This window comes from Numenius arquata, chromosome 1 (assembly GCF_964106895.1).
Source record: "Numenius arquata chromosome 1, bNumArq3.hap1.1, whole genome shotgun sequence".
Classification (NCBI taxonomy): domain Eukaryota; kingdom Metazoa; phylum Chordata; class Aves; order Charadriiformes; family Scolopacidae; genus Numenius; species Numenius arquata.
Window position 1 is genome coordinate 32,679,982 of NC_133576.1, and position 20,608 is coordinate 32,700,589.

The 20,608-nt window shown below is 37.2% G+C and overlaps 1 protein-coding gene across 3 annotated transcripts in view; it reads left to right on the top strand.

Moving 5' to 3' along the window:
- The window catches only part of USP25 (ubiquitin specific peptidase 25), a 97,414-nt gene extending 83,146 nt beyond the window's left edge, over positions 1–14,268 (top strand). For all 3 annotated transcript variants that reach the window (XM_074144349.1, XM_074144358.1, XM_074144366.1), the window contains 6 exons: positions 2,877–3,055; positions 3,882–3,960; positions 5,820–5,899; positions 10,385–10,508; positions 11,185–11,380; positions 11,834–14,268. In XM_074144349.1, the coding sequence (XP_074000450.1) occupies positions 2,877–3,055; positions 3,882–3,960; positions 5,820–5,899; positions 10,385–10,508; positions 11,185–11,380; positions 11,834–12,006 (831 nt within the window). In that variant the 3' untranslated portion in view covers positions 12,007–14,268. The remainder of the gene's footprint in view (positions 1–2,876; positions 3,056–3,881; positions 3,961–5,819; positions 5,900–10,384; positions 10,509–11,184; positions 11,381–11,833) is intronic.
- The last annotated feature ends 6,340 nt before the right edge of the window (positions 14,269–20,608 follow it).

Below are 20,608 nucleotides of genomic sequence, written 5' to 3' on the forward strand. Positions count from 1 at the left end.
TTAAATACGCAAAATTCTGAGCATTTTTAGCTCCTGATCTTTTGAATTTTCAGGGTATTAGAAAGGGAGTTGCTTTGGGATGATGTAAAATCCTCTCAAATGTGATTTGGAAGGAGGGAAGAAGTTTCATGCTTGTTGAGTAGCAGTCTGTTTTCTTCTTAATTACTATGGTGTATTTGCACTAGAAGAAATTGTAAAAACCAAAAGAAACAACCCCCAAACAAACAACAATCAACCAAAGAACCCTCTCCCCCCACCAAAAAATTCTCTAACCCTTGGTAAGGAAATGAAAACCTCATGGTTCTGTTCATTTGTTTGTGTGGGTTTTGTAATAGATATGTAGAGTACTGTCATGACCACAACATTTGCTTGCAGGGCTGTCTCTTTTAACCAAGGCTGCCCCCAGGGCATGAAGAGACACCTGCTATAGCCTCTGGCTAATGAGATAGGTTTCGTTTGGGATTCAGTACTGGGTTGGTTGGGATTTTTTGTTTGGTTTTGTTTGTTTGCTTTTTTTCAAATTTACTTAATGGAAAGATGTCAATCTTCTTTATTTTTTTCTAAGTTGAAAAAAAATGCTCATGTGATCAAATCAAACTTTTTACTGGAAAATTTAATTACATCAAATTATTTTTTGAATATGAATGGTGTTTTGGTAATTTTAAAACAAAAATGCAGTTCGAAATAGAATTTTATTTAGTGCTTTGGCATTATGAAAGCAATGGTCAGTTGAAACGTTTTCAGGTCTTTAATTTTGAATGCTTGAACATTTTTACTTTACGGGGGTCAGAATTTCTCTGTGAGTGAGAAAGCGTTCTGGCACTAAATTGTTGGAGAGTAGAAAGTTTCCTTACTCATTTTCTGCTGAATCATGTCTGCAATAACTTAGAAGTGGAACATGCTTCATTTTTTGAGTAATACATTAGTATGAACCTATGCAGTGGTCCTACTTAGCAAAAAAATTCATATTTTGAAACGTATCAGATGGAATCTCGTGTTACTCTGTAAACTTATCATAGAACCTTCTATGATATTTTCTTAATACTGTTATACCCTGGGTTTCCTCGTGTGTGTGTGTTTTTTTTAAATAAAAGAGTGTTTACAGGAAACTGTGGGTTTTTTTCTGTCATGTCTCTGTTTTAGTGTACCCCAGCTAAAACACATTTGACATTAGTTCCACTCCCTTTTTAGATCTCAGGCCTGAGACATGACTGATACAAACCCATTAAGATATTTCTTGATCAATGACCTTTGCCAATCATCCTTCTTTACATTTTACAGACAGTTCCTTGCAGAATGTTTGGCTTAAGATCTTTATATAACATTCTCAGTGAGAAAATGAAAACATATAATACTTTTTTATGCTGTCCCTTTTTCTTGTATTCTGTTAAAGAAATAGTGTTAATTTTCATTGTGCATAGGGTTTCTGAGTCTGTACTATACCATTTTATTTTTTAAAAATATGTATATAAAAATACAGATTTTTGTGTTGCATTTTTTCCTTCTTCGAAGTAGTTAGCTGAAGAATTAAGTGTCTAATAGGAATTGTTTTTTGTTTCTGGCCTACCCCAATAAACAGGGTTTAATGGCATAGTTATTCATGTTGGATTTCTGATTGTTGAACTTCTTATGAGAGATAATAGAAACTGTTGTCTGTGGCTGTTGGTATTTATAATCGGTTCTCCCAACCTTCCTTTTTAATGATAATGCATATGATTAGTATTCAAAAATATTGATGCAGAACGCTCTCTTAAGCTTTAAACTTTGCCACACACTGTGTGTTTAAGCCTGTATGAACAGTATCCTACCCATGTGTTCAGTCCTGAAATAAAACGCATATTGGTAGAGGATGGGAGCCCACATTTCTGATGGTTAAATGTCAAAGAAGTTACCTGCTACTGCCAGGTGTTTCAAGATAAAGGAATTTGAAACGTTGAACAGGATATTTTTGTGCCTGCTTTGGAGCTTTATTTTGTGCATATGTTGTATTGAAATGTTGCTAATGTGTGAAGCTACCATGTTAAGTCATTTATTTCAAGTCAACAGTGTTAGCAATCTGATCACCTCCCTGTTTTGAGAGATAAATTATGGAACGTCCGAATATTTGTCAACATTTTTCTAATTATTTTTCTTGTTGTTGCTCTTGTTCATTCTCTATAGTTTCAGTGAATAAAATCTAATGAACATAACAGATGATGTTCATTAAAATCTAATGTGCTGGAAAAGAAAACACTTTGATAACCTCTAGAGTTGATTTAAAATATTCAGTGAGGACTCCGTACTGCCCTATAGGAGACTAATACTATTCATATTGAAGTATTATATTTTTTTTAGAAATCCTACATTTCTTTATTTTTGTTGAACAGCATTTTCCATTCTCACTTAGTGTTTCCAAAATTATACATGTTCATTAAACTTTCTGTATAATTTTATTCCTGTATTTGCATGTTAACCATGTATTAGAGGTACCTTTTTGATTTTATGAGAATTTAGAAGATTCCTTTAAGTACAGTGTCTGATACTGCTTTTGGACTGTAAGTGCTTAAAGAAGCCTCTCTAGGGATTAGGTAAACCTTCTCTTAGGGAGATGAAGCACAGCATTGGGACTGCTTTTGCAGTACAGGTCTACCTGGGATTTTGGTAGGTTTAGTTGGGGAGAGACAAGAACAACTTTACCATTTGTCTGGTGGGTGGTTGTTTTGTGTTTTTTTTTTTTTTTTAAACATAGTTCAGACTTGTTAGAAGGGTGGAGTATGGAATTGGTAAAAATTATTTTGTAGGCAAAAGGCCATGGGATATGAATTATCTTCTTAGTGTCTCTGAGGTTTGAAAGTTAAAAGCCAGAAAGAATAATGTATATTTTTAAAATTATTTAGGCAATTAAATTGGAATACACGCGTCTGCTAAAATTAGCCCAGGAAGATCCACCACCTGAATGTGATTACCGCTTGCGTCATGCAATTGTTTACTTCATCCAAAATCAGGCACCAAAGAAGATAATTGAGAGAACATTACTGGAACAGTTTGGAGATCACAATCTTAGCTTTGATGAAAGGTAATAAGATCTGCATGTCTCATGTCCTTTACTCACAAATGCTCTCTTATGGGTGGAGAAGCCCTTTTGTATACAGGTACTGCACGTAACAAAGGAAAAGCTAATTTGTTTTTTTTTTGGTTTTATCTTCTAGTTAATACATTGCAAGTATATTTTGTAAAAAAAAATATAATTTCTGTAAAAATCTCCATAAAAAGAGTAAACAAGAAGTTGGGTTTCTATTGGTATGAAATAAGGAGAAATACCCAGTGTTGCTCGTAGTTTTGCACACAGAATTCCGTACCTCCTTTCAGAACACTGTTTAGGGCTGTGTAGTTTGCATTCTTCACTGCCCTCAAAGCCAGCAGTAGACAGTAAAGCCTTGCAAGCTAGATGGGTAACTTACTTTAATGCAAGACAGTATCTCTTTTCCACTTGAAATTCCATATATTTACTCATTTAAAGAAATAAATAAATTGAAAGGGAGAGAACGTTGTTCTGATTTCTGCATAGTGAATAATCTAATGTTACTTTTGCAAAGTAGATACCGGGGAGTTTCAAGCCATCTGAACTTTATGTTAAAAAGAAAGTCTAAGCAATGTGGCAATTTAGCAAAATAATCCAAGAAGTAATTCATAAATAGCACAGGCCTCCATTGTGCTTACTTTTAAAGTAAGCCCTCTCCTCCTGATTATACCATACATAATAAAACCCACATTTTCCACAGTGTTTTCATAGTGTTTCACATAAGGCTGTAGCTTGTACTGTTTGAGGTTGCTGTCTTTGGATGGACAATATCCTTTGTGAATTTCCAGTAATATCATAATTTCTTGTTGCTTTCTGTTAGGTGCCGTAACATAATGAAGGTCGCTCAAGCTAAACTTGAAATGATAAAGCCAGATGAAGTAAACATGGAGGAATATGAGGTCAGTATTTTTTATGTTTTAAGTTAAACTGTAATATGAAGTAGTTACCAGTAAGCTGAACTTCATCTTCACAATTTTCTTCTTGTCTTACACTGAGAAGTTAAAACCAGTTATTGAAAGACCATTTATTTGTAGGAAGGCTGTTCTGATCCGTTGATCTAAAGCTGTTTTTTTTTTTTTCTGCATCTGTAATTCCAATGACTTGAGCCGTAAATAAATGTCAAGTTTGAGTCTGTCCTTACTACTTAATGCGCCTCAATGTCTCTAACAGTATTTTGTAACTTATCACCATATGAGCCAACTGGCTTTCTCTAGTCAGAAACAACTAACAGTAAAGGATTGAGAGTGGTCTAAGCCTAGCCTTGCACATCTTGAGAACTGGGTCACAGGTACAGTCACACTTGTGATTTTCCTCCAGCTGTTTCTGCAGCCATTCCAGTTTTTTTAAGAGCTCCAGATTCTTTTGTTTGTCGAGACCATACATAACCAGTTTATGCATTTAATTTTTCCTTCTGTACTATTCAGAAAAACTTGGAAAGAAAAAAAGAGCAAATCTAAGACATTAAATAATCATGACTAATATTTGCCAAAATAATTCATCTCATATTTAAAGCTAAGTCTGGAGCTGGTTTTGCAGCATCAGTTTCAACTCTGCATAATACTGTTCATTAAGGCCTCTTAACAGTGGATATTTATGTCCTAGGCAGATTAGTGTACCACTTAAACCTCATTGTTGTGCTACTATGTCCAAACAGCTTGGACAGGAGGACTATGGGAGTAATCTCTCCCTCAACAAACCAAATAAAAAATATTTACTTGTCATTTCTCATTACTGGGTTCAGGACCTACAGTAGATGCTACCTCATTACAATGTGCCCTCCCTAGCTTGTGAGGGGAAAGGACTCTTATAGTGGGATTTCTGTTGCATTTTTTAGGCTGTGCAAGGCTCAATATTTTACCATTTTCTGAATGGCATTGCACAGATAGAATGAACAATTCTGGACTTAGCTTTAAGAGTGAGGGAGTGGAGTGTTTCCTGTTCCCCTGCAGATACATGCCACTCTTTGAGCTCGAGGCAGGTAGTTGGTGACTTTTGCAAAGACTGTGTCAGTACTTGTCCTGTACAGTGAGTTGGCATTTCATCAATGCTCTCTCATGCTCTTTGGGTTGAATCTGCAAGCGGCTGTGTATTATGGTATGCTGTTCCCTATTTTGTCTTAAATGAGCCATTGCAAGTTGGTTACTAACCAACTACAGTAAAAGCTCCTTTCTTACTTAGAGCATTTACCTGTAAAGCGTACCAGGATTCACTTTGTATAGATGCTGATGCAGCAAGATAAATGTTTTGCTCTGATACAAACATCTCCACAGTATGAATTGCGTTTGGTTTTTTTGTCACTTCCCATGTAAACTGTTCAGACTTTTTCTATGTTATTCTTATATTGAAAGTTAAGCTTACGATTTAGTGTATGAAAAAGCTTTCTACCACTTTCTGAGTAAATAACTGTGTGTAATGTAGGGAGGAAAAAAAAAAGGCTATTAGCTTCTCAACTGTTTTTGAGAAGGAAAGGGGGATATCATATCATTCTGACTGTCGTTCTCCAAAGATGCTTTGTGTTACTTTCAAATGGTAATATATTCTGTAAAAATAATCTCATCTAGGAAAACTTTAGATAATTAAGAATTTCCTATTTATTGGGGGAGGGGGGATTCAAGCGGACTTTTCACACATGCAAGCTTACTAGGGGTCCCTAGTGCTTACTGTGAGTATTCAGCACTAAGTGTGTGGTTAAAAATATTTTAAAAAAATGTATTTTGTGTTTGTGGATGAAATTCTATATACCCTTTCTTATATGCAGAGATGGCATCAAGACTATAGAAATTTCAGGGAAACAACCATGTTTCTCATGGTAGGATTGGAGTTTTTCCAAAAAAAGAGGTAAGTGGTAGTATAGAACTCAAATGTAGTAGAGCAATTTGAAGGCAAAATGTAATATTGATAAGTAAAGCTATTTTTTTAAATTAAGACTTGTTTAATGTGTTCTTCATTTTAGACAAGCATTTATTTGGTTCATTAATGTCTTCAGTCTTGCATCTACCTCAAGTTTCCTGCAACTTCCTATTCTTAATCTGCATTTCCAATCTCTTACCAAGCCATGGACTCTTCTCAGAGCACCCTCCACATGCACCCATGTTCCTCCTTTTCTCCTATTCTTATGTGCTCTGGGTATCTCTCAGACATAAAAATCTTTCCTCTCTGGCACCACACGTGCACATACATTTATCTGCTTTCGTCAGCAATCACAAGTCCTGTCTTACCTGTCTTTTTATTAGGTCTTCCCACAGAAGCAAAGTTTTGCCTTCTGCATTTGTCTGAGCCAAAAATTTGACCTGTGATGGGCTTTAAAGGTCAGGAAAAAAGAACATATTTGAGGAAAACTACCATAAGTAGCTATCATAATTGTAGCTGATTCTTCTTAGCTCCATGAGGCAATGGTTATTCATTACCGTCTCTTTTTGAACCAAGTCAGGAATTGTGGCTATATAAAATTGGTGACATTTATGTACTTAATGCACTATAGGTAAAACTTATTCTCTGATGTACTACATGCAACAAGGATGATGATTACAGTATAAATGCCTCAAAGCATTCTGCAGAAGAGTCTTTACAACAGAATTGTTCAAAAGTATGTCTTCCTCCCATGCCCAGCCAAAACAATGAAAGGATTACCTGTAAATTGTCTAGTGGTGGACACCTGTCCAAAATTGAGCTATCACGCGATACAAATTTTTGATTGTGAAAATAGTTCTGTAGTCAATCACTGATTTATTTTTTTTTCATGTATAACACGGGAGTTAGGGGAATTATAGTGGGAACCAAACTTAGTTTCTTTTCTGTATGTTGTGTAGTAAATTGCTTCATATTTCTATTTCTTGTCTTGTATGTCCCAAAAAGAAAGGCCCCAAACAAAACAGGAAAATAGATTGTGTGCTTGTCTTTGGGACAAGCTATGGCTTTGTATAGTGGCTAACACAATGAGCCCATAGTCTTGATTTCTCTTCTGGTTGCTAGCATGTAGTAAATAGTACATTCATTAGTAATCTAAATTGCAATATGCTACTTTGTCAGGCTTAAACAGCTTGTATACAAAGGTTGGTCAGAAGATTGCCTGGCTTATTTGAAAAATAAACACTCTGGTATTGCTTGATCCCTTAAAGAGGCAAAAATGTCACGGGCATTGGTGTGGTGTATAAGAACCCTCCTTGTTACCCTCAGACTTCATGCACATTCTAACCAGGCAGACAGGATCTTTGAGTTCCTTGGCACTGGAACTCCAGGATGGCACCTCCAACTGCAAAATACCAGTGTTTTCACTAATCCACTTCTTACTATAATATATTCTGACTATGCCAGGGAGAGGGAGGGAAGCACAGGTTTCTCCTCTGTGCTGAACAGTGTTTTTAGCATAGCTTTCCATTATTTACAATAATCTGCAGAATTAGGGTGAGGCATTTGTTACCAGACTTCCTTGTAATTTAGAAAACAAGCCTATAATGGCTGGTCTTAGACTCAGATATTGGTCAGAAATAAAAGATATAATACTATCAGACTCATCTAACATCAGAGGAAGTGTAGCATTTATTGCCGTTGGCAAGAAATGCAATTTCATAAATGCTTCAAGAGGTTTTTAATACAAAGACAGTAAGACTTAGAGTTAAGCATGCTTAGAGGATGGGTGAGGATCTGGGTATCCATTTACCTGCTCTAAAGGCATCTATTACAATTAACGCACCCATGTTTCACCTACAGGTTCCCAAAGGACTAGGATATTTACCAAGGTTCCCATCTGGTACATTCTGGAGGGCAGTACTACCATCCTCATTCTGAAAATGAGGCTAAATTAATGAACTCTTCCAATTCTCTTATTAACACTGAAATCATAAAAATGTAACTTAAAAATATTTATGAAAACATAGACTTTCATAGTCGACCTTCATTAGCAGGACGGTTTTGATGGGTTTTATGAAAAAACGCCTCTCCTTCAGTCAACCAACTTTCCTTAGTTTTCATAACACTAATTCATACCTGGCAGCACTTAATCTCTAGACGGAGCCAAAAATTGACCTTTATCCAGGTGGTCTCTGGTTTCCTTAAATAATTGTACTGTGTTGAACAAATGCAAAAGCAACATTAAAGAAGTGGTTTGGTGTATCTTTTACTTTCAGTGTTCACTCATGATCCCTTATGGTGGTTGACAGGGCCCTCTTTTCAGTGCAGGTGGAGAATTAAATGGTTTTTCAGGCATATCTTCTCTGACTGTATGGTAGAGTAGGAACCTGCTGTGGGTGAGATGAACGCAGCCAGCTAGTGAGTTTTACCTGCAGCTCACTTTTGTGGTACCAACTGAAAATTGAACAAACTGTAGACGTTGGCAGTTGCCTTTAAGTTTCTTGGAAAGCCGATACAGTTTTTCAGTTTTGACTGAAATACCATTTTCAAAGCAGCGCTAAAACTTAGCCAGCCTGTACTGTCTGCATCTTTTCCAAAGCCTAGACCCAGTGAGCTCCATAGTTTTGTGAGCAGCTTCAGTGATTTTAGGCTTAGGCTTCATAGGCTGGAGCTCATATGCACTTCAGGTGTAAAAAAGCAGAAATTGTTAGGCATTATACTCTGTAGTGTTATTTTTCAGACTCTCAAGGTTATATAAGGACTCCAAGCTTGGATGTACAGTAATGGTGATTTAAAATAGCTTACCTTGGCACTATGGTTGTTTCAGAGAAAGGTCACACAACTGAGGGAAGGAGCAGGAAGAGGGAATAGGAAGAAGGCCACTACCAGCAGCAAGTTTATTTAGGTCAACTGAGTTTTTGACACTGTGATTTGAACCTGCGATTTCACAAATAACTGAACTAAGAATGAAAAAGGAGAGAATGTCCTGCCCCTCTGGCTTTATATTATCCAGTACTTCCAGTTCCTTGCCATTATCTTCTCCCCTTTTCTTGTGCATTAGCTTTTCTGCTGTCTGTCGTGTTGCTGATCAGTGGTGTGAGGAGTTCTCATGGGCAGGAGAAATGGACTTGAGGAGAGGGTGATAGAACTTCCTTTAATGAAAGCATAGCTTTATATTTTGAGGACAAAAAGGTAGCGAACAGTGACTATACTTGTAATATAGTACGTACTTAAGCAATAAATGCTTAGAATTGCAAGGGACTACAAGCAGGTCTCATGATGGAAAAAAAAAAACTTCACAGTAGATTCTGAAATTATTGTGCTGGGCTTCATCTTTTTCTTCTAAACAGGGATATTAGAAGGTAAAGCTTGTAGGAACCACCGCTATTTCAAGTAGCCTTTTCCTTTCTCTTTGCGTTGTCTCATTGGGAGACGTTACTATAAGTCTTGAATTTGTCTGCTTTGGAAAATTCTGACATGTATTTTTCAGGTATGTCCTATGTGTATTCCCACTTATTTTTTAGCCATTTTTAGTGGTTTGGTTTTGGTAGTTTAAACCTTAACCATGACCTCCCGCTCTCATTAGGAGTGAGTGAATGCACAATGTGTTGTTTCTCTAACACTCCATTAGGAAATTTCTCTTCCTAGATGTTTTTAGTTTGAATAAAAACGAGGTTTCTGACTGCTTGTTTTTAGAGTAACTGCGTGAACTGCTTTCAGTGGTTGTCTGTCATAACTGGGTTTCTGTAAGTCAGAGAATTAACAATTTAAGTTGTTTGCTGGAAATAGTGTGCAGCAGTGTAGGGTGAGATTGTTAATCTGTGTGTGAAGGGATCACAATTGATTATTAACTGTTAGGTTCTTAAGTCCTCTGTTACTTGTCCTTTACTAATTAGGCTTGTATTTATTTTCTGCATACCAACAGTCTATCAGCGCTTCTGCTTTCAAAATGCTGTTGTGGTTTCTTCCATCACTTCAGACTTCAGTAGTTTGGAAGAACTCACTTTAGTTCTAAAAAATAAACAGTGAATTTTTAGCCTCGCTAACTGTAAACAGCTTTAAATCTTATTTGCTAAGGTGTAGAATGCTATCAAGATATAGATGGCAACAGAAGATCAAACTTAATGTGACATAAAAGCACGCAGGAAAAATTAAGTTTTAATGTGTACTCAAGGCTAGTCCAAAGCTCTTTTTTGAAGCGAGTGAAATGATATCCATGGATTTAGTGAACTTTGGACCAGACTTCCTGTGCAAGTGATCTAACCTGATAATAAAATAAATTTTTCTAATGTGTATGAAAGATGAAACTGTGTGGTAGAAAAAACGATGTTATGAAGAGATTGGTGGGGAGGGATGGACTTAGTCAAACAAGGAAGTTAAGTTACCTGTCTTGTGAAGAGCACAGTGGTTAGCTTGAAACAGGTGGTACCTGGATGTTGCATCTAATGTTTTTGTTTCTTTACTTTGCTTCAGCTACATGGAAGCCTTGCTCTACCTTATCTATGCTTACCAGAATAACAAAGAACTCTTGTCCAAAGGCCCATACAGAGGGCATGATGAAGAACTGATATCTCACTACAGACGAGAATGTTTGCTAGTAAGTGAAGGGTGAAGTATGTTTCAAAAAGTTGAACTTGCTTCATAGGTTTAACAAAAGTTATTAGTAGAAAACTGTTGCCAGCATGTAAACCAAAACCAACAAAACCCACCTTTCATTAGCGAGTTAATACTTAAGAGTTATGTAAAGGAAAAAAAACCAACCCAAAAGTAAGAAGGAAAACATTATTCCCATTTTTTTTAATAATTAATCATCATCTTTATGATTGTAAGTAGTGTGCTCACTGCCATCGTGTCTGGGCTAGGTAGGAACAACAGTTGGCAGTGTTGGTGAACAGACTTACCCTATTGCCACAGTTTGATGGGGAGACAAATATTGGAAAAGGCATCAGCAGGAAACAAGGAGGTTTTTTTCCTTGATTATGTCACTCTTAGCAATAGTGAGAAAACAAAAGCAGGTGATAGGACCTCAGTCTTTCAAAAGTAAAGCTGCAAAGGTTGAGTTGGCAGTGGCTTTGAGGAATAGCACAAGATCAAGTGGTTCAATAGAGTATGTGCATCATTACTGTGAACTTTAAAGCTCAGCCATGGTTAGTACAAATTACCAGGTAGCTTTGTAGGAAGACTGTGCTTAAAAACAAACAGAAACTGATGCATGGTAGAATGTGAAATGCTGTGTACTTAAAGGTTTTCCTTTTTTGTGGTGGTTTATGAAGAAACTAAATGAACATGCTGCAGCACTGTTTGAATCAGGAGATGATCAGGAAGTAAATAATGGCCTGATCATTATGAATGAGCTTATTGTCCCGTGTTTGCCATTACTACTGGTGGATGAGATGGAAGAAAAAGATATTGTTGCTGTGGAAGATATGAGAAACCGTTGGTGTTCCTATCTTGGACAAGAAATGGAACGTAAGTCATTTATTCATTAAGGTAAAAGGCGATTGTGCACCATTTTTAAATAAATACGATGCTTTCAGTGTCTTGAATTGACCCTCTATCTTTTGTGCCTTGCTAATGTATTTTGAGCTGCCATGACTTTTGAATAATCCTGTACGCATTTAAATAAACAGTTTTTCCATATATTGAACTGCATTATTAGGCCTTAAAGGAAACATGCTTTTTGAATGGAAAAACATTTGTGGTGGTAGACCATCTGAAGGGGCATTTGTATTAACATCGTACTAGGAATTGGTATGTCCTAGTTACTGCTGGCAGACCTGAAGAAAGTGGATTATTCCAAGTGAAACTCCTCCTCTTCCCACCCACTAATAAAAGAAAAAGTAAATGTTGGGTAGAAAAAGGAGAATTCCACATGCAGATGTAAATGCTTATGGATTTTTTCCTTTTTTTTTTTATTTGCAGCTAACTTGCAAGAAAAGCTGACAGATTTCCTGCCAAAACTGCTAGATTGTTCTACAGAGATTAAAGGTTTCAATGACCCGCCAAAGTTACCCTCCTACTCCACACATGAACTGTGTGAAAGATACGCCCGAATCATGTTGTCACTCAGTCGAACTCCAGCCGATGGAAGATAAAGTCTGCAGGCTTCCTAAGCACATTGTATAAACTTTTTTAGTTCTTAAACCTTGCCTTCCTGTCACAGGGTTTGCTTGTTGCTGCTATAGTTTTTAACTTTTTTATTTTAATAACTGCAAAAGAGAAATGACTGTACAAACTTTAGCCAGACTGCAAACAATTAAAGCTGAGAATCGCATGGCACTCAGTCGTTTCAACCAGAATTGATGCAACATGCAAGTCTGATCATTATGGCAAAACTGCTTTTTTGCCACTTATCTGTTACAGTATTACTTTGCTTTTATCTTAAGATCCTTTACTTTATCAACAGCTGTCTGGATCATTTTGTGACTGCAACTACTTTAAGTGTCCAGTGCTGTGTAAATACATGGTACTTGGTAGCTTGTAAATGAAATGAAAGAATAAAGTTTTATTTATGGCTACTTCTGTGTTTGCAAGCAGATACCTTGTATATTACTGTAAAATACGGGTATTTTTAGAAGAGATACAGTATATTGATGGGTTACTCGATTTTATAGACAAGGTTCTTCAGGATTTATGGCCAGTTTAGTTACAGGTAGTCGGAGAATACTGTATGTGAATATATTGAAAAGCTGTCACAGTATTATACACTATGGTTTTTTGTATATTCTTTACTGATCTGTATGATACTGCACCTAAACACTTTTGTGTGTGTGTGGCCATGCCAAATCTATTCTGATAGCAGGACTGGCTTCTGAAGCAAAACAATAATGGCACCTTTCTATTCTTAGAAAAAAAACTAAGGAAAAAAGAAAGTATTATCAGTAAAAATAGAAATATACTACACCCTCTGAGCAAAATTTCTAGAAATTGATTTAAGTAGAGGAAATAGAAGTTTAAAAAAGTGGAATTTATGAAGCTTAAGAATGGATCCTTTTTTTTTATTGGTATTTTAGTCATGTAAGTGACCAGAAATAAAACCTTACGTTAGTTTCTTACTTGAAATGGGTTCCTGTTGTTGCAACAAAATATCTCACAAATCTTTTATCAGTCCTAATTAAATTTCTATTGGAAGTAAAAGAAAAGATCGATAGGGCTTGTTTTGTACAACTGAAATACTGTCTGGTTTTAATGAAGAAGCTTAATTATTTTGTGGAAAAAGAAATCTAATGCGTCCATAGGTAATCCTGTTACCTGACACTATTTTAATTCCTACTTTTTATAGAGAACGTTTTGTGTTAGAACAGTAAAATATGTGAATATTTGTATGTTTTTATTGGAGCGGAACTCAACTTTTCATTACAGGCTTTCAAGCGATGTTTATTCAAATATCTACTAATAAAAGAACACAAAGGGAGGGAAGGAATAATTAACTTCAGACCACCTAGAAATGTAGTGGGCATAAATATAGGCATCGCATATGCAAGAAGAGGCAGAGTTCAATCCTAGTACTTATCAGTCTTGAAAGTTGTTCACTCTTGAAAGATACCATATCACAATGGACAGTCAATATAGTGTGAACTTCAATTCAAAATTTTTTTAGGGATGTTTTCCGCTTCCGTTTTCAATATTGGAGTGCTTCATACTTTGTCGAACTATCCATTTATTTTACCATTCTTTTTTTAAAAAAAAGAATATTGAACTCTTAAGTGCAATACTACTCAGGAGCCTTTCAGGTCTGAAACTACTGATGTGTGAAATACCACCTTTCAAGGAAAAGGATTTGCAGATTATGAAAAGGCTGAAGACGTATTTTAAGTTTTCACATTTTTCATCTGTTGCGCTTTGATTTGATACTCGAGAATATGCCTACTTAGCATTGTGTATTTTTAAATAAGGTTTTGAACATATTAGAGTTTTTGCCTTTTTCAATAACAGTGAAAGCAATGAAAAGTGAAAGAGCAATTTCATTTCTTTATTGCTAACAGGTTTTGAATTTGAAAGTTCGTGAATGCTTTTAAGCAAAGCTCCCCTCTAACCCTGCAGGAGCCAGTCACCCTCAACTGTGTAATCTTCCCTGAAAAACACAGGGGAAAAGGCACTCTTTCTAAGGTAAAAAGAGGAAGACATTATTTCACTTGGGAAGGATATCTAAGGTATTTAAATTAAAAGGAAGTAAGCAAGGATGAGATTATTTGTTCTTTTTGTTTCAGGTTTTTTCAGTTTCATAAAGTACGGAAATAATCCATTGTAGTTCGTAGTACTGAAGATAAATATGTATTCATTTGCAATGACTTGAATTTTTGAGTTGAATTGAGAAGGTCTGTCTAGTAGAGCAGAAATAAATATATATGTATTTTACTATCTTTTCAATATCTTGTATGACTTTAAACCTTCAGCTAAATGACTAAGGTGCTGTTTTTGTCTTAAAAACCTTGGTTTTTTCACTGCAGTAAGATAGCTGATAGCTTGGATTCATAATATCTAGCACAAAACCTATACGAGTAACTGTGTAAGGTAGTAAAGCAATACAGTTCATTTGGTTACCTAATAATCTGTGACTGAATTATGTAAATAGCTATTTCTTTTCAGTGTGGGAATTGTGGGATTTTTATCAGGCTCTTTTTCAATTTATAGAATCCAAATTCATTTACTAAATCACTTGCACCATTAATTAAATGCAAAGTTGTTGGGTTTTTTCCCCCAGATGTTGCTTGATGCCATGGAGGACCCATAAGGCACTGCAGTCTTTCAGTTATGTGCCTTTTTCTTTTCCCCCCACCCATGTGTCGTCTTTTTAGCTGACCTGTCGTATTGCAGCACTTATAACTGAGATTTTGGTAGTGCCAAATACCTTATCATTTCTAGTTAAAGCTGCTGTAGCAGATCTGTTAGTTCCAGCCTCGCAGAAGACCATGAACAGCAGCAAAATTAATCTGAACAAATGAAGAGGACTGATGAAATCAATTTGTACTACTTAGACATGGTGATGTTGCAATGACACCAGAAGCAAGGGGGTAGACTTAAACCTTCATTTCTGAGTCACTGTTGCTTTGTGGACAATCTGTACTTTAACTGCAGTGAATGACTGATGCAATTAACAGATTTGCTCTAGAAAGTATAGTCAAAAGCATATGTTTCATGTTCAGGCATTAAAAAACCAAAAAGCTGATAATGTCTGTATTAAATATCTTTCAGATTATTTTTAGGCTACTCCAGTGAAGACAGCAGCTCCCGAAAGGTACCCAATGTAAACTGTAGCGCACAGGAAACAGTCTGATATTGTCCAACAAATATAAAGGCCTATAAAGAGAGACAGTGGTAGATGTTTATATTCTTCATTTTGTGCTGTTTCCTTTTCTCAAAATCCAGTGAGTCCAACTGTCTGTGGGAGGCCTTATATAAACACAAGAATGTTGATGGAAAAAATGCACCACTCTAAGTATATAATAAATCACCTAATCTATGAGCATTTTCCAACATAAATATGTACCTTGATTTTTTTTAAAAAAATATATTCTGGTTTTGTCTAAAAGGATGCAAGAAAAATGAGTGTCAGTCATGGCATTGAGAGGAAAGTGGTTGCATCTTTCCATTAATTGCGTCTGGAAGAGGATATTAATACAGATATAAAAAAGCTCTTCGACAAAGATCTTTTTGCAAAATGCAATAGATGAAAGAATCACTCCCCTTTTGAATTCTAAGTGAAACAAAATTATTTTTCATGTGATCAATACTAGTTTTCCTCTACATATTGTGTCCTTGAAGATCTTTTGAAATCTTGGGCTTGATGGATGAGCTATTAACTGACAACACTCTTAATTCTGAAGGAATATCTTTCTTTGTAGGGAAACTAACGGTATCAGTATATGCCTAGTTGACTTTCCATCAGCAGAACATTTCTGCTTGGTTCAGGTCTTCTATTTCAGTTTTGATCCTTACAGGAGCAAAGCCACAAAACTTTTGCAGACGCATGTATTTCTGAGAGCTCCAGCCATCGCTACCATACACGTGTGGTCCGACTTCATTGTCATGCCCTTAAAATCTTGGACTTGGCTCTGAACTTCTCTTCACCATGAATTTCAGACCTTCACTGGAAGTGAAGCACTGGAAGCAGGAAGAGACTCACACTTCTCAGAAACAGCTTCTTGAGGCAGCACTTTGAAAGAACAGCTTAACTTGCTTCTGGTGATTTAAGATCAACTCAAATCCTCTTCTCACAGGCTGGGAAATGTGTAGTGAGAAAGGCTTATTTTTGCAATGGTGTTCACTGGGTGGATTCATCATGAATGTTAGGGTTATGGTTATCTGTCACTTATCCCTTCATATCTTAATTGAAGTACCTCTCAAATAAATGTTTGGGCCCTAGGGTTCTTTTTTTCACTACTTCTTATTTCATTCCTGCCCTGTTGTTCCCCAGTTAAGTCACTCAAATATCCACTTTCCAGGCTTTCTAATTTTAGTTTCTGCTTCACTATCAGCTGGTCTAACTGCCGTACCTTCACTACCAGGTAGAGTTAGTCATACAGAACCAGGAGTCTTCTGCTTCCATCTGATTAGTGTGGGCTTCTTCATTTTTCACTTCTTACAGGCTCCTGAGTGCTTTTCTTGGAACCGCTCTGGTGTGTGTCTGTGTGGGATCTGTGGGTCAAATAACACCGTCCACATACGAGCTGTCTGGCAACTCGGTGTTTGAGAGCCTGAAATAGGAAAGTTATGGATGGTTCAAGCTGCAGACTTTTTTCTGCATGGTGTCTTGGCACATTAAAAAAAAGTAAATAATTTATTGGAGGCTGACTTAACCGAGCACTCTCTGAACTGGGTGCTTCAGAAGCATGAGGCATCTCATGCACTGTGTCTCAGCGCTGTCTATCCAGGTTTATGAAGGCTGTAGAGGCTACTCCTCATGTTGAATAATCTTAATTTCAGTTAGCCTGATCCTCATGCTTTGACTTGAATTATTAAAACTGCAGTCAAATTTTGGCAAAAGGCAGCTATGCCTTGCTGTGCTATTCTAAGTTGGTGTCTGTACAGTCTCTATTCGTAACTGTGTTCTGAACCTAGGTATTCCCTACCACTTTGTGGGATTGTCTCTTCTTCATGATCTGTGTTAAAGTTCTCTGAACCCATTTGTATTTCACAGACATGCAGTCAACAGGGAGAGAGCAGTAATTCCTGTAGAATTCCTTCAAGAAACAAAACCTCTGTTTTGTCTGTGTCTTTAATCTGTAATGGTGAAACTTTTAATTGAACTATGGACTAAGGGCTTGGAAAACCTGTGAGTTTGGGGAGGGGTTGCTTTTTTTTATTATAGATGATACAGAATCATAAGTTGGAGGCAATTACTACGTAAACAGTAAACTTTTATATGGATTAGGGAAAAAAACATTTTTTGAAGTAAGTTTTAAGTAAAAAAGTCAATGTTAAAATAGTGCAATTTGAAGACAACCTCATGCTTTCTTAGGTAAGAGGTTGGAGCGTTATGCTTTTGAGACACCTTGATCTATGGAACTGAAAATCTTGAAGTTTTAGTAGCTCAAGGTAATACTTCTTTGTAACCTGCTTATGAAGGTCTTTTGTTTGAAAAGATTCTTTAAGTTTTGCATCTTATGAAATAGATTCTTTAAAAAAACCCAAAAACAAGCAAACAAAAAAAAAAACCAACTAAACAAAACCTACATTCCTTGAGGGAGATAATATTGTTCTGAGAAGTCTAAGTTGAGGTTGGATGCTCAAAAGAGTTCTTATCTCCTCCCTTCCATGCTCACAGTCTATTTTGAATAAGTACCTTCTGGTTTGGACTATGTAAAATTTCCCCATTGAATTTCTAAAGGAAAAATTCTTATCTCCAATGCCTTTGAACATGAGATTAAGGCCTGTCATTGTGTTTGGCACAGATGCTTGTGCCACTCTCAGCTGATGGTGATTTAGTTATGTGGTTGCTGCAAGGTGCTGGAACAGATGATTTCTTGCTTCAGTATCCATCTGTCGGATGGAGTCCTCAGTATACTTCGCATAACAAACATTTATACTGCTGTGTTTTAAGAATTGACTCCCCTTCTCCTTTTTCTTGGTCCAGTTTAATCCTGTTATTCAAATGCTTTGCACTGGGCAAGTAAAACATTTCTGATTTTGTTTGCCATCGTTCTTGTCTTTTCCACTGAAGACAGTGACATCTCTGTGTTATCTGGACTCCTTAACAGATTTTATAGTGCTTTTGTGCTCTGTGAAATTGTTTAACTGAAACGGAAAGTGGTGGAGTTAATTACCTGCTAGTTGAGTTGACAGAGAAGAGACGTAATGTTTCCAGGGATGGCGTATCTACCACCATTATGAAAACAACATAATGATGTTTTCTGATTAGTAACAAAGTAAAATTAAAGAATTTCTCCCTTGACACAGTGCCTCAGGAGATTTGGAAAGCTGAGTATCTTTTCTAAGAAAATAGAAGACACTAGGTAAAATCTGGCGAGTGTTAACACTGGCCATAATCCCTTAGGGGAGGGCACTTGCATGGATAGCATGTTTTTCTCCTGTCTGTTCCTGGAGTAGGCACACAGCTAAAATATCAGGTGAAAAGTATTTATGATAATTTTTTTATCTGCTCTGTAGTAATCTTATGGGTATTTTGCTTTATATATGTTTGCTTTAAAAAGGCTTGTATTTTAAATGCATAATGTCAATTCTTGGTGATAAGCATGAAAGTATGATGAGTTAGTTCAGATGGCTATTTTCTATCAGAAGTTTGGTGAAGTTGTGAAACTTTGGACTTACCCTCAGTTATCTCTATCCTATTAGCTGCCTAAGTTTCCCCTCCACCCCTCCCCACCCCTCACCCCTTCAAAATGCTTTTGAAACTAAGTAGTGGACTCAGGGCAGCCTATAATGCTTCTGGTTTTTTAGGGAGAAATCAGTTGTTTGGCAAAGAGGGTTACAAGAGGTGAGCTCTGGCTAAGAGACACTTGTAATTTAGGCAGCTTTAAACTAATCTGTTTTATACGTTATTTCTGCTATTAAGACTGAATAATTTGTTTTTAAGTGGTGTGCTAGTGGTTATAAATGCTGTTTACAAGCCTCTCTATAAAAGGGTGCTGTACAAAGAATGTCTAAAGGGAAGTGCTGCTATGAGTAAATGTTGAAGGCTTTTAAGTACTGTAGTCTAACACCTCTTTCCAGAGTGAAAGTATTGTAGGGTTTGATTCCAGGAGAGATCGAAAAAGAAATGAGAGATGTTATCAACCACAGAATCACGCAGAGGTATGAACGGACAGAGGTATTCCTTCAGGATTTCTGCAGAGCAGGAGAGTGAAGGCTGCTGCATTCCCACACCTTGCCTTTCATCAATCCCAGGCTCTTTTCCCAGAGGAGACTCAACGCTTCTCAGCAATGTAGGCAAAGCTGGATTTGGCCATGAGAGGCAGAGTACAGGGCTCCCTTCTGCTGTAGAAGAGGGAGAGGAAACAGGCGCATTTTGGACGGGAGCCCTGGGGAGCCAGACGTGCCATTTCTGGAAGTGGGAAAGATGGCAACAGTTGGGAGAAGCCCTGCACACTGGTCCTTCCCCTCCTTCCCCTTGTCATCGGCACAACTGCGACTCTAGGCTCGTGCATCCGTGGAGCAGGTGCAGAGCTGACAAGACTGTCCACCAGCAGCCAGCTTCGTTGGCTGAGTGCCTGCTTTGCCGCTCTCCTGCTTTGTGTCACACCTGCAAGCTTATTTTTACTACTTAAGTCCCTTCTGAGCCTCTCCCTTCTAGGGTACTAGCCCTGTTGGATAAGTGAAGTGATGTTCTTGCTTCCCGAATAGTGAAGTGGAGGATGCTACGTTAAACCTGCACTCGACTGAATCCAGCTTGTTGAGTAGTCTTCTTGTCCCAGTTGGCTACACCAATTGACTGACTCATGGCAATGTATATCCTTCCTTCAAATTGTACAGCATTTCCAGATTTTCATCAATCAGTGCTTATATTTCAGCTCACTGACGAAGAGGTCTGTGCAGGACCTGACTCCTTCCCCTCCCTTCGCTAGTAATGCTTCTCCTGGAAAGTAGGTCCTAGTAACAAGAAACCTGCGTGTCATGACTCCACAAAGACTTCTTTGGAATAAAATGTGAACTTCTAGGTCTTATGGCCATCTCAGGCAGCATTAAGAGCCATGAGATTGTAATCAGGTGGCCCCTCTGGTGGTCTGTGGTGTCTCCCCGTAGGTATCGATGGAGCTCCCTGTATGACTTGGTGCAGTTAGACTTGGCACTAGACTTTGACATCAGCACCGTGTGCTGTCATGAGATAGTTCTCATGGCTCTCCAGAGCAATAGCAAATGTCCGGACAGCGTACGCAGAAGGGTTATGTAGGAGATTATCGGGTTGTGTATAGGAAGCTATTTCTACGTGTTAAGTCCCCGAGTTGCAGATTTCAGCATTAGTGGTCAGCCCCCTACACCAGGGAAAGATAAACGCTTGGGTTAAAATGACATCAGAGGGACTGCAGATGGACACAGATTTGCTGAAACTGAAACCTTTGCTTTCTGAAAAACCTTACATGGCAACAGCCTAATGACGAGGAATACAGTTAACGTCCTTGAAGTTTCCCATTTGTTCAATTTGGACCCAGCTCTTATCTATTGTATTATAATATTTTAAAAGCTTCTATTTCTTACCTTAAATGGCCCATCTTCCTAAACCAGGAATCTGGAAGTTTT